This window comes from Rhipicephalus microplus, chromosome 1 (assembly GCF_043290135.1).
Source record: "Rhipicephalus microplus isolate Deutch F79 chromosome 1, USDA_Rmic, whole genome shotgun sequence".
Taxonomy (NCBI): Eukaryota; Metazoa; Arthropoda; class Arachnida; order Ixodida; family Ixodidae; genus Rhipicephalus; species Rhipicephalus microplus.
In genome coordinates, this window is record NC_134700.1 from 45,225,697 (window position 1) to 45,240,008 (window position 14,312).

At 42.5% G+C, this 14,312-nt stretch overlaps 1 protein-coding gene across 2 annotated transcripts in view; it reads left to right on the plus strand.

Moving 5' to 3' along the window:
* Positions 1-14,312, plus strand: part of LOC142762790 (COMM domain-containing protein 8-like) — an 80,114-nt gene that overhangs the window by 23,731 nt on the left and 42,071 nt on the right. For both annotated transcript variants that reach the window (XM_075865107.1, XM_075865111.1), the window contains 2 exons: positions 633-764; positions 5,341-5,487. In XM_075865107.1, coding sequence (XP_075721222.1) covers positions 633-764; positions 5,341-5,487 — 279 coding nt within the window. The remainder of the gene's footprint in view (positions 1-632; positions 765-5,340; positions 5,488-14,312) is intronic.

Genomic DNA, 14,312 nt, shown 5'->3' on the forward strand with positions numbered 1-14,312 from the left:
CAGATTGGACCTTAAAATGCAGTAATCATTGAAGGCCTTTTCAAGCCTGTACAACAGTTCAGTAGCACTTTTTCCAAGCAATAATTGATAGCGCATTGCCATTGAAATGAACGTATAATCATGCTGTATTACAAAGTTGGAAACAGCATTTCACGAGGAGGCACGTCTGTCCACTCACACTGCTCGGAGTGTACCGGCAATCAGCTGCATTGGAAGCACAAACCAATCGTCACATTGCCTAACCTGTTTTACCGCGCTGTCATAGACAGCTGCGTCACAATGAAATTATACACATTACTTTCGTATTGAATTTTCTTGTGTGTGGATGACCACTCTTGTCACTTTGCAAAAGAGCAAAGAGCACGGCACTAGTATGGGTAGTGTGCTGTATGTAATATATTAGTCATAATACTATGAATTTCTGGCAAAGCAGTGCCTGTCACTGCCTTGCCACAACACAAAGCTTCTCTAAAGCATGTTGCAAATTGCCTATCATAGTCCTTGTAAGAATGCAAGTTGGTTGCAGCAGGAGGAAGCCCTTTCTTGCTGTGTGATTTGATGGAAAAAAATGTTTGTTTGATCATTGTATGATGAAACAATGCTCTTAAGAACACTCATTTGTACTATTCCAGTATCTGGACAAAGTAGTAAGCAGCCTGTGTGCAGGACAGCCATTGTTCCAGCAGTGCCCTTTGGTGTGGTCGCTCACGGAGTTCTGGCAATCCAACAATGCTTGGGGGGACTTCCTGCTTGATCCTGATAAGGTAACTGCTCATGAATCTTCTATGGCTTTGCAATGTCAATAATACAAAGTATAATGTGTAGACATGCCTTATTCTAGGCACAAAGACTTCTCATGATTCTGGTCTTGGCTCTTGTTTCCCCTGTATTGGAGCTTAAATGCAGTGAAGACACGTAGGACACTAATAACATGTTAACTTCCCCTCTTAGTTGTTCTCTGGTTTGGTAGAACACATGTGTGTGCACCTCTTCTCATTATTTTATCTACTCAAAGTACCCATTGTGTGTTGCTGGAGTGTCAGATGACATTTTTTTAAAACTTTTAATCAATCATGTGCTCTTTTAAAGGACAAGTTGGTCAACATTCTTACATTGAGGCTAGTGCATGCTCCCTATGTCACAGCCAAGTGTGACAGCTGGAAACACATAGCAAATAATTGCAGTAAGATACTTGCAATGTTTTTAGTTTTATAATAATAGTTTTGTTTAGGCAGAATAAGTCAAGGCATTGCAACCAAAACAGGCTTATTAATAAAAAAAGTAGTGGGGCCTTTTCATTTAGTAAATTAATGAATGACAAACCTTGATTAATAGCTTTTTATTCAAATGAAGCTAAACTAGAAAATTATTGTTAGTCAGGTATTTAGAGGAGCAGTGACACCAAATTTCAAACTCGAGATGAAGTGATGGTTCAATTGCTTGGTATGCACGAATTTTTTCAGTGAAGTATAAGTATAAATGGTGTCTGTTAAATAGGAGTTATTCTATTTCGGGCGCAAAGAATATCAAAAGGCTCAAGGCGCATTGAGCACCATGCAACATCGACAGTATTTCGATGTGTTCAGTGAGCTCCTAGGCCATGCCTCAGGTGCTCAGTGATGATGTGCGAGCAGCAATGACGTTAAAATTTTAGTGTCGTTATTGCTGTGCCTACTTTTGCTTTGCTGTGCCTGTCTCCTGGCAATGGTTTCACTTGTTTTATTTTGCTTGGTTTCTGCAGCTCGTTCTCCCTCAGGGGCGTATGCGCGAGCAGGCATTTAGTGAGTGGCGTCACCATGGACCGCAGCTAACGGGGGGGGGTTTGACCCTTTGACCCTTTCTCATGCCTAGCTGTGCGTGGTTAAGTTGTGACCGGGGAAAAGCGTATGCTGAGTGGTAGGGCTGATGTCACGTGTTTGGACCTCTGAGGCGCCCCAGCAGAATTCAACACACCTCTTTGGCCCCAGCTTCACATACACGGCACCTTCCGTAATACACCATGTTATCACAATCATTGGTCATTACTTACATTGCATCAAAGATATGGCGCTCTTTGTGCACCCATGGCCCTTGCGCCACAGAACTCCGCTAATCATCACATAGATGGCAGCCTTGGGCTGACCCACCCAGCGGAAATTAGCGGTTGCTTTACCGATTACCTCAAAAAGGCGATTGATAGAGGGGAATTTGCAGCATCAATATTTATAGACCTAACTAAGTCCTTCAACTCTATCAATCATCCCATTCTTTTTGCTAAATTAGAAGCTATTGGAATAACCGGTCCACCTTTGCTTCTAATCAAAAGTTATCTACAGGACAGAAAACAAATATTTGATAATTCTGGACCTTGTTTTAAGGAAGCAACTACACTCGAATCTCGATAATTCGAACTTGAAGGGGCCCAAAAGTTTATTCGAACTAAAAGAAGTTCGAATTAATGAAAGCTAAATAAAAAGAGGGCTTTCCCTTCAGTGGTGCATTCGCATTGAGCTAACAAATGAGGGGGAAGTTTCAGAAGGCTTACATTTATTCACAAATCACAGGACATCTGTCATTAATTGAAGTAATCGGTGATGCGCATCTGCACATGTTTGCCTTGCAGCGAGTCAATCAATTTCGCACGCAGCTTGCAAAGCATTTCTATTTCGGCTTTAGCGTTCTCCTGGCAGGACAAGTTGCGCGTGGAAATGTCCAGTGATGACACTCTCCAAAGACGGTGGTGGTGGTAGTGGTTAGGAAAGGAAGAAGGCACCTAATTTCTGCAACCCTGTTGGGAGCACGGCGCAGTGCCTCTCTAAAGACGACAACGACTGCGTAGCGGAGCCGCAGCATAGCCAGCACATGACGAAAAAGGAGCGTCTCCACGCGAAGAGAAGCAGATTGGCATTTGAAAGAAAACCAACACTCTACGGCAGCTTTTTTTTTTGTTTCTCTTTTCGTGCGAGTTGTCAAAAGGAGAAGGGTTACGTGGCAGGGACGGGAAAGAGGGCAGCGTGGCATCGGCGCATGAAAGACCCTCCCCCCTCAAGGCGCAGAGCCGTGCTCCCGCAGGGGCAAGGGCTGCTGAAGATAGTGCCTTTTTCTTTTCCTTTAACCACACATTCATTCAACCCCGCGGCAGCTTTCTTTTTTTTTCTCCTCTCTTTTCGTGCGCACCCGCACTTGGAAGAAGGGTCTTTACGTGGCGGGGACGGAAAAGAGAGAATCCTGACCCAGGCATGTAGAAGATCGGCATTTGAGAGAGAGCAAACATTCCACTGCAGCCTTTTCTTTCCTTTTTCCTTTGCTTCACGCGCAGCATGGAGGAAGGAAACGGTGCGCAGAGTTGAGGTGTCGTAGGTGCCGCCGCGGGATGGGGCGAAGTGCCGAGAGCATTTTTGGAACGCGGTATGTTTGAAATAGCGGTCGCATATGCTTGGGCGTTCGAATTACTGGCCGTTTTCGCCCATTGGAATACACATAGCTTTGGCGGGACTTCGTTGTGAGTTCGAATTAACCGGAAGTTCGAATTAAGCGTGTTCGTATTAATGAGATTCGACTGTACCAATATAGGTGTATCGCAGGGGTTTATCCTAGGTCCCCTACTATTTTTAATTTGTATCAATAACTTGCCGCCTAGTCTTTCCTCATCTAAGTGTATTTTATACACAGACGACATGACAATACTTAATTCTAGCGGCTGCCTATCCACACTAACTAGTATGCTAAATGAAGATGTTTTGAAAATCTGCTCATGGTGTACACAGAACTAGCTGCAAATTAACCATAATAAGACAGATTTCTTGATCTTTAACTCTCACCAACGTCCGTCCGATCTTTCTTACTCCATCTCCATCAACAGTCACTTTAACACTCTAGTTGATTAATGTACATTTTTAGGTGTGGAACTCGACTGCCACTTTAAATTTCATCTTCACGTGTCTAATGTAAAAAAGAAAGTGACACACGGTATACGCGTACTTATCAAAGTGCGATTGCATTTCTCCTTTTCTACTCTCTTATCCCTTTATTATGTTTTGTTTATTCTCACCTTAACTATAACATTGAATCATGGGGTAACACATACAGCAGTCACCTGGCATTATTGCAGACCATTCAAAACTGGGCCATTCATCTAATAACGTTTATATTGTGTTCTGTTAATGCAAAGCAGTTATTGCACTTCTACAATATTCTAAGTGTTTCCGATCTTAATATGTATAATCTCGCCATTTTTGTTTTCAGGGTACTACAGAATGATATTCCAGTGTCCATAATATCAAGGGCATCCCTCGTTAATGCTAACAATACTACATTCACTTGAAACAGTAATTTAATTTTACCCATCATTCGCACGAATTACGGCAAGCAGTCACTACATTTCTCAGCGCTTGCTTTTTGGAATTTGCTACCTTCTAGTCTAAAATGACTAAATGCTTATAGGTTCCGATTTGAACTTAAGCATTTTCTGTTTAATTTGTCTGATTCCGGTTCTTCACTGCTTTAGGTGTTCTTGTTCGGTCTTTTTTGTTTATCTTCTCATCTTTCCTCATTCTTGTATCCCTTTTCTGTTTTTTTATATTTTGTTTATTCGTTTGAGCTTTACTATATTTTATACTGTTTTATATGTTTATACTGCATACTGCAGTCGCCGATGATCGGCCGCTACTACAAAAGTGAAGCAAGAATCGATCCCTGAGGTACTTCAGAGTAAACATCAAGTGGTTGCGATAGATAATTTGCGATTGTTACTCTCTGTTTTCGTTTGGTTAAAAAGCTGTTAATCTATGCTACAATTTTATCTTCAATACCAAAGGCCGGTAGTTTTGTTATTAAATCCTTGTGTGGTACAACCTCAAATGCTTTAGAAAAGTATAAAAAACAGCATCTAATTGACTGTTCTCATTAATTGCATTGGCTCTGTCATGAGTTGATTAAGCTAATTGGGTTGTAGTTGAGAGACCTGATCTGAAACCACATTGATGTTTGGAAAGGAGCTCATTTGTTTCTAGGTAAACACAACATACCAACATAACACAACACACTTTGTAAATAACTGTACACTGCTATGTCACCCATCTACATGCAAAAGTGGTCACTGTCACATTTGATTTACAATAACACTGATTGATCCCACTGATTAGCCCACTGATAATCATTCACTTCGTGGATATGCCGTGATATTTTCAAAAGTAGAGCATCTGCGCAACAGGCAGCACTGTAGTATTTATGTAATGCTGTTGCCGTGGCCTTCTGCATGAATTGAAGACCTTGTTGAAGAGATGAAACAAAAAAGGTTGGAGCCTGCTTGTTGACCCTTGAAGCAGACAGTGAATAACATGTGGCTTTTGCTTCTTTCAGAGATTACTGGACATCTTGCCAGCCACTCATCAAGCTGTTGTGCACAAGGTCACTGAAAGGCGACGAGAGGACATTACTCGCCAACGGCTGCATAAGACGGATTCCATTGGAGCTCGTGTCTGGACTGACCTCAACTGGAGCGTAAAGGTGTAGAAATTTAAACAGTATTGTCTTTTGCTTGAGACATAGTGTCCCGTCTATCAAAGAGGTGGAAGAATTTAGTTTGTCTTTGTTTGCTTAGGCTGACAACGCATTATCTTATTAGTGCAATAGCTCATTTTCATTTTTCGGCTGTACCACAGCATTATTGGTTTCAATCGCATAAGTCAGGTGCTGCCATCACATGTGAAGTTTTCAATAATTAATCACTAATTCCTTGTGCTCATACCTTCTACGGGTGATATCTCCTTAATACTCTCTTTTGGCCTGCAACTGAAGAATGAAACTCTTTTGTCGAGTGCTTCTGTAGCGTATGAAACTGCAGTGCCTATTTCTTTCTGCGCGTGGGCTCGCAGCAGAGCACGGTGAAACCAAGTGCACATGGAGTGTGCCATTCTCGACGATCGTCATGTTGTTACTAGTCTGAGTAAGAAAATATATAGTTTAATCTACTCTCATTACGAAAGACCATAATGATCTGGCACAATGAGTCTTGATTATCCGAAGTTCGTAGTGTCCAAACTCCTTGTGAGAGGAGGACCTGCACCGCCGTGTGATGATCGATCGTTTCTATTTCGCTGAACAGTATGATGCAAGAAGTTCTGCTGATGCATGCTGAATGTGTTTTACAGCATAGTTTGAAAATACTTTAATCACCAGGAGCAGTTAATAACAAAAGTACAGTTCAAGTTCTAATTAATGAGCGAGTGCCATTACAGTAGGTGTAAGGACGAGGATGCTGTGTGGCCCTTGCACAGTAGCAAAGCTTTGTTTGATAATATAGTGTTTCTAGCAGGCTTTTTCGGCCACTTTTGTTGATTGGCTGGGAATGAACTCTTATTTGTGCGGATGAGAAAGCATATTTGTTAAAATGGGGCTGCCAATTGGCCGCTGGGAGCTGCAGCGCCCGTGCGGCCTCCACTGCTCTCGGGACAATGCAAAGTTGTTTGAGTTGTGAACAGCACCAAGGCACCTCTCAAATCATTAATATTATAATTTTACCGTGGAACTCATCTGCTTGTCTTACTTTCAACACTTTGGTCACAATGCCTGATATTATTGCAATGAAGGACAAATGTCTAACGCAAAGCACAGAAACTTTTTATTTACACTTTGAAAAAATAGGGTATTGTGATACAACATTCGCGAGCACCCTTGAGCGATGATGCAATCCCATTGTGCGGCGTTTATGTCAGCCACAACATTTCACCCATTGGAATGGCCTGAGAGTGAGAGCTCTCAAACCAGCTTGGCTAGAGGCTTGGCTTGGTCGGAAGCCGCCAGTGTTGTCCAGCCACAGTTTAAGCTTACCGTGGCCTTTGCGTGCAGAGAGCACCGTGGTCAAGTCTGTTGTCAGCCCGCTTCAACATGGTAGAAGTACGCTTTATGCACTGAGTTAAACTAACAGTAATAATAATAAATAATAATAATAAATCTGCACATTTCGTCTGTTTTAGTCGATAGTTCATTTTATCGTGGTTCGTTCAAAGCAAGCTTTATTCCATCAATTGAAAACACTTGCCAAACTTAGGCTGAAGAATGGCTCATATCCGAAAGCCCGTTGTAACGGAGTTTATCATAATGAGTGTAGACTGCATTGCTATGTAATGTGTCTGAGTGTGCTACCCAAGAGACTGATCGCACTGCAAATCGCACTACGCCGCCGCTGCCGCAGTGCATGTCGTACTTGGTGCATTCTGTACGTTCGGCTGCATTGGCAAGCTGCATCAACAAGTTTTAGCAGCCGTGTTTGGATGAGTTGTGATGGTTGCGTTTACATGCTGTGTGCTGAGTTGCTAGAAGAGCAGCCTGGAGCGAAAGGGCTTGGATATTTCACTTGTCACCAAAGGATGTCAAACTTGACAATCAACGAAGTCTGATGGAGCATGAAACACCGCCCTCTTTCAATATGTAATTCAAAGTGTTCGTGAGTTCAGTGTGTTTAACATAACGCATAATAGCTTAGCAGTGCTCTAAATACAGCTATATTGCATGATAGCAAGCTTTCTGGATCAGTGACAGCAAAACTTCATGCAACGCGTGCTTGATTTTATGCTAGGGTGATCGCCATCAGCGATTGCAAATTGAATATAACGTGCTTTCAAGGCAACATAGAGATCACCTAAATGGACCTCTCACCAAAAGCAATCACGACTGTGAAGGATATTGCTTGAGTCAGTCCTGAAAACTTGACTTGCTGTGAAAGTTGAAGGAAAACGAGAAGGAAGATAGGGAAAAGCGCAGACAGCCAACTGTTTATTGTCGTTTCATGAAACCAATATATAGGCATGCCACACTGCGCTACCACGATGTGCACAAAACAATTTCTACTGCAGAGGTGCTGCAAACAGAGCCGTGACAAAACACTTCAAAAGCAACAAATGCCATAATCTAAACTGCGTGTTCACAACGTGTACACTTCAATTTTATCTATTTACTTTTCCTTTTTATCTTTTCATTGCACCAAGCTTCTTCGATGGTGTGAACACATGAAAAAGTTCTATGAAAACTTTTTTTTAAAACTTTTAATAGCGCTTGGCACTGACTAAAACAATAAAACCATTTTCAAATCATCCGTAGCCAGCAACAAATAAGCAAAAACAATGAAGCACTATGCCGAAAGTGTCAAAAACATAAAACCTTATGAAAAATTGCTAAGTATCGCATTGGAAATAAAACAGGAAAAATGAGTGCATACTCATCAAACGGTCAACAAAAGAAAAAAGAAAACCTTGCAAGGTGTTATACCGGTGTCACACGAGCACTTTTAATCGCGATCAGGGTAATCTGAATCGGTTCTCTTGATCGCGTTTAACTTTATGGGCACTGATACACGGCCTAAGCTAATCTGGTTCAGGCGTGGGTCAGATGAAATGCATCAGGTGGCACTTACATGCCGAAAAACATGTCATTGACAAAACTCGGCATACAATATTTTAATAGTCATTTATCAGGAATATGTTACTTGTGCAAGAACCATTTCAATGTGAAAAACTTTCCGTGTCGCTACAAAAAAAAACTTCGGAAATCCATCATTTGGTAGAGTTTTCTTTGCACTTACCTGTATTGCTGTGTGAGAATCTTAATCTTCAATTTTATTTCTGATGCCACCTGCTTGTAGCCGTCGAGTCGCAGCGAAATGGCAATCTCGTTGAACACGCCAGAGTTTCACTTCTGGCACCTCAAGTTTCCCAGTTGCTCCTGCCAGCGGTCAATTACTGTAAAAGTTCCTTGATTTGACCACAAAGTGTGCATACGTTGGGATATAGTCGAAAAGCTGGTGACACTCATGATCAATTTGCTTCGAGGTGCTCCAACTACTGTGACGGCGCGAGAATTGAACTTGTCGTCTGCTTATGGTCTGCTTCTCCCATAACCACATACAGTCAATACCATTCTTAAAATGTGCAATATTACAGATATTTTTCCAATCGAAACAGTTTCAAATTTCTTTTATAATAAATATTTAGCTTTTTGATTTGATTGATATGTGGGGTTTAATGTCCCAAAACCACCATATGATTATGAGAGACACTGTAGTGGAGGGCTCCGGAGATTTCGACCACCTGGGGTTCTTTAACGTGCACCCAAATCTGAGCATACGGGCCTACAACATTTCCGCCTCTATCGGAAATGCAGCCGCCGCAGCCGCGATTCGATCCCGCGATCTGCGGTCAGCAGCCGAGTACCTTAGCCACTAGACGACCGCGGCGGGGCAATATTTAGCTTTTTAAATCTGTTTTCAAAGAACTATGCTTGATTTTTTTGTTTCTTTTGTTTCAACAAGCTCGGCCATGGTGTGCAGATGACAAAAAATCTCGATCTCTCAGCCCGTGATGTGTGGATCGCGATAGTCTTGATGCCGATCGGGCCTGATTGTGATTAAAAGTGACGGTGTAGCAGGACCTAATCCCGATCGTGGTTGATCTGGATTGGCACTGATCGTGATTAAAAATGGCCGTGTGACACCGGCATTACCCTTAACATGAAACAAAGCCGTGTAGGAAGACTATTTCTTTGTCAGAAAGTGAAATTGATAACAGGCTTATGCATTTGTCATTGAATTACCTGATGAAATGTGTTTCAATAATCTCCCTTTTAGTTTTTTCACGTGCATTAGTCATGACTGACACATTCTCAAATTGGGCGGTGCATCTCTATGTCATACAGTGAAAATCCAAGTGACCACATTTTTTCCCTTTACAGCCAGACTATGCTCAAGCATGCGTCTTTTGAGGTATCGCGCCGTCTGCCCTATGTACGCTCTCCCACATGACAAAGGGATCAGTTAAACAACAGCAAGAACACTCCTAGTGAACACGCTTGCATGCTTTTTTGAGCATTCCGCCTTCACTTTACTTCACTTCACTTTATTACCTTAAAGACCCCGGTGAGGGGGTATTATATAAGGGGTGGGTTAACAAATGGAGGTTACAGAGAGTGATCTTCTGACAAACAATATGTATTTATGTTTTGCACAAACGTTGATGAACACGTAATGGCTGCAATGTCACGGGGAAGGCCATTCCAGTCCAGTGCTGTGCGAAGAAAAAAAATGAGGCAGCAAAAGTAGTAGTGCGAGCGCGTGCGCGTGCGATTGAATAAGGATGGGTTGTGCGATGAGATATGCGCCTTGGTGGGATGATGTAAGGTGCTTGATTGAGGGAACTGTGGAAAAACTTGTGAATCAAACAGAGGCTGGCGATGCGGCGACGCACAGAAAGATTAGCAACATCGATGTCACGTTTTAGGGATGATATGCTTATGTCGTATGAATATGAAGGGTGAATGAACCTAGTGGCACGATTTTGTACAGATTCTATTTCGTTTATTAGGTATATCTGGTGCGGGCTTCAGATGGGCGCTGCATATTCTATTTTAGGTCTGATGAGTGATTTGTAAGCCAGAAGTTTTATGTCTAGTGGTGCGTGACGCAAATGACGCTTTAGGAAACCGAGGGATCTGTTCGCGGATGATATGATGTTGTTGATGTGTGTGTTCCAGGAAAAGTCAGATGTTAAGGTGACGCCTATGAACTTGTTTGATAGCGGAATTAGAGATTAGGTATGAGAATGATAAAGGATTATGCTGGCGTTGAAATGAGACGAGTTTGCAGTTAGTGGGGTTAAGCTTCATTAACCAAAGATCACACCACTGTTGCACGAGATCAAGATCCTGTTGGAGTGTAGTTTGATCAGAAATGTTAGTAACTGTGCGATAGATGACACAGTCGTCGGCAAATAAACTGATATGGGAAGATACATGAACAGGAAGATCATTAATATATATCGGGAATAAGAGGGGTGCGAGTACAGATCCTTGGGGGACGCCGGATGTCACTGGGAGGGAGCTAGAACGGGTATTTTTAATGGAGACGAACTGAGAGCAGTTACTAAGAAATTGTGTGATCCATGCAAGAATGTTGGGATGCAGGTTCAGCTGGGAAAGTTTTAACAGTAGGCGTTTGTGCGGTACCTTATCAAAGGCTTTTGCGAAGTCGTGAAAGATTGCATCGGTCTGAAAGTGACGGTCGAGAGAAGAGTGTATATCATGAATAAATATAGTAAGTTGGGTTTCACAGGATAATGATTTACGAAATTCGTGCTGGGAATAATGAAAAAAATTATTGGTGTCAAGAAAGTGCATGATGTGTGAATATATCACATGTTCCATGATTTTGCAGGGCACGCTTGTTAGAGAGATGGGTCGATAATTTAGGGGGGACTGTCTGTTACCTGATTTGTGGGCTGGAATGACCTTTCCCTTCTTCCAGTCGTCTGGTAAAATTCCTGTTTCGAGTGACAATGAGAACATCATCGAAAAGTACACTGCAATAATTTTCTTAGTATTCTCTAACAATTTAGAGTTAATATTGTCTATGCCAGCCGATGATGAAAGTTTTAATTTGTCAATGAGTGATGAATTTCCACTAACAAATAACACAACAGGGGCCATCACTGGTAATGTCGTAGTAGGTGGCGTAGGAAACAGTATGTTGGCTTCAGTGAACACTGATGAGAACGCGGTGTTAAAGATATTGGCACAAAAAGTGCCGCTTACGTCTTCATTTTTATCGTTTGTAAGCGTGATGTCTCGTGTCAGTTGCGGGTTTATGATTTCCCAGAATTTTCTAGGGTTAGATTTCAGAATTTTAGATAAATGATAGAATGTCTGTTTCGCTTTTCTAATTTCAGCATAATAAGCATCTTCTGCAGCATAGTACTTGTCCCATGAGCACGCATTACCATTAAACTTCGCAGCTCGGAAGAGGTACTTTTTTTTATTTTCAAGTGTTTTCAAACTTTTGGAAAACCATGGTTTATTTTTATTGGCAGTAAAGCTCACTGTGGGGATGAATTTATTAGTCAAGTCAGTTATCTTGTCCTTAAGCATTAGCAAGCTGTCATTGAGAGAACAGGAACCGAAATTGAGTTGGAAGTATGGTAGGAAATCTCGTAATTTATGATTAATTAATTTATAATTACCCTTATCATACAAGTGAATCGTTTTGCCGAAAATGGGGCATATTTTTGGGGTGAAGTTAAATATGGTATGAATGACTTTGTGATCGCTGATTTCACGTAAGTATGCAATAGATTTTAAGCTTTCAGGGCTATTTGTTAGTACCAAATCTAAAATGTTTGAGGATTCACTAGTGACGCGCGTTGGTTCGGTTACTTGTTGGATGTGGTTAAAGTTGAGGCAAACATCGACGAATTCTCTTGCTTCAGTATTTCCCGAGGTTGGTGAAACCTGATTGAGCAAATTAATGGAGGGAAAGTTAAAATCCCCGTAAAGCAGAATACAAGCGTTAGGGTGTTAATTAGTTAGCTGGAATAAGATTTCGTTAAGTTTGCGGGGGAAGTCTGGGTCAGTTCGAGGGGGCCTATAGCACACGCCAAGCATTATTGCTTCGGTAGGGGCACGGCATATTACCCATAATGATTCTAGTTGTGAAGATGTGTTGATTAGAGAGCATGATAGTTCTTTTTTAGTGGCAATGAGTATGCCTCCGCCATGTGCATTTTTACGATCGTGACGAAAGGCGTTGAAGTTTGGCCAGTCGACCAGTACCTCTGTATCTGAAATGTCGTCGCTGAGCCATGTTTCTGTTAGTATCAGTACACTATTGCCGGGTGATTGTACTAGATTAGACAAAGGCACACGCTTGGGAAGAAGACTACGTATGCTAGTATAAAGTACAGAAAATGACAGGTTTGCTCTTGCGTTTGTACGGGGCTGATGGCGTGCTTGCTGACGGCAACATGATCCCTACGATACGGCTCTGACAATTCCTGCTGCATTGTCAAAGATATATCGCTGCGCTCCGATGTGCAGGGTTTTGAAGCGTAATGAAAATGGTACGGACTTGCTTCTAGCAAAGGTTACAAGCTGTTTTCGTGCAGTTCGAACTGGACGTGTGAAATCTTCGCCAATGCTGAAATTAGTGCCTTTTAGTTTTGGGCCGCTCGAAAGGATTGATTCTTTAGTTTTGAAGGATGAAAGCTTAACAATAATGGGTCGTTTCCGGTTAGTGTTGTAACGCCCTAGACGATGTGCCTGCTCGATATCTTTAGTCTCGACTGTAAGACCAAAGCTTTCGAGGCAGTGGTTAATGATTATTTGTTCCGATTGAGCGTATGTTTCATTCGTGTTGGTGTCGGGAAACCCGTAAAATATTAAGTTGTTGCGTCGGGAACGGTTCTCGAGGTCGTCAAGGCGCTCTTCAATGTCACACATACGATGGGTTAGTTGACCAGTCTTAGAATTAAGGGCGTCGACCTCTGTTCGGAGAGTTAGAAGACTTTGGTAATGCTTTTCTAAGTCTGCGAGACGGGTGCTTAGATTAGTGATAGAGTTGTTTGTACTTGTTAGCTGGGTTTTGAGGCTCTGCATCTCGGTTGTTAAAGTGGCCTGGCTGGCAAACAACTTTCTCAGTTCCTCGAGGACAATTTTGTCAGGACCGGGGTTTGTCTCTACATACCCCGACAGCAGTAGCAAGGCGCGTATGACATCAATACATTCAGAAACAAGTAAAAGGCAGCACTGTGGGCTTGGCAGCTGCACCAAAAAGTAATCACTTGATTTTTTAGTAAGTTCTTGATACGAGCTTCTAACCTGCATGATCAGGATGAACGAATTAGCGATCTGTGAATTGGAACAGCCGCGAAGCTCACAGTGCGCGGTGGACGGTGGTTGCTGCTTTATAGTCTGCGCATAAGATGTTGTCGACGGCGATAGGGTAGCTACATTTCTTTCGATGATCCACAGCAGGATTGAAGGCGCTGCTGAAGGTCCTGCAGCATGGGTGACAGGCAGGAGGAAAATGCAAGGTTCACATCCGTTGTCCGCAGGCCCGAAGTTTCCCAGAGTGGCAGACGAGACTGTCACAAAGGCAGACATGAGCAGGTCGGTGATGATGCGGGCAAAAACCTGCATGATCAGGATGAACGGATTAGCGGTCTGTGAATTGGCACAGCCGCGAAGCCCACCCTTCTTTTGTTTGGTCATTAAGGAACAAATTTGACCTAACTGTGTAGCCGCGGAAAACGCTACATCAACACGGTACCTCTTACCCACCTTTTTAGGGGCGAAGCTCCTTAAGGCGTGGGCTGTGCGTCCCCTGTATGTAGCCACCTCTCGTTTAGTTCTTGCAGTGTTCACTAGATGGCGGTACCGTCTCCTGTATGTAGTCACCTCTCGTTTAGTTCTTGTAGTGTTCACTAGATGGCGGTACTTGTAGCTGATGAAAGATGCGAGACGTTATAAAATAGGAATGATGTCACACATGGCGGTGTCATTGGTTGAAGGCA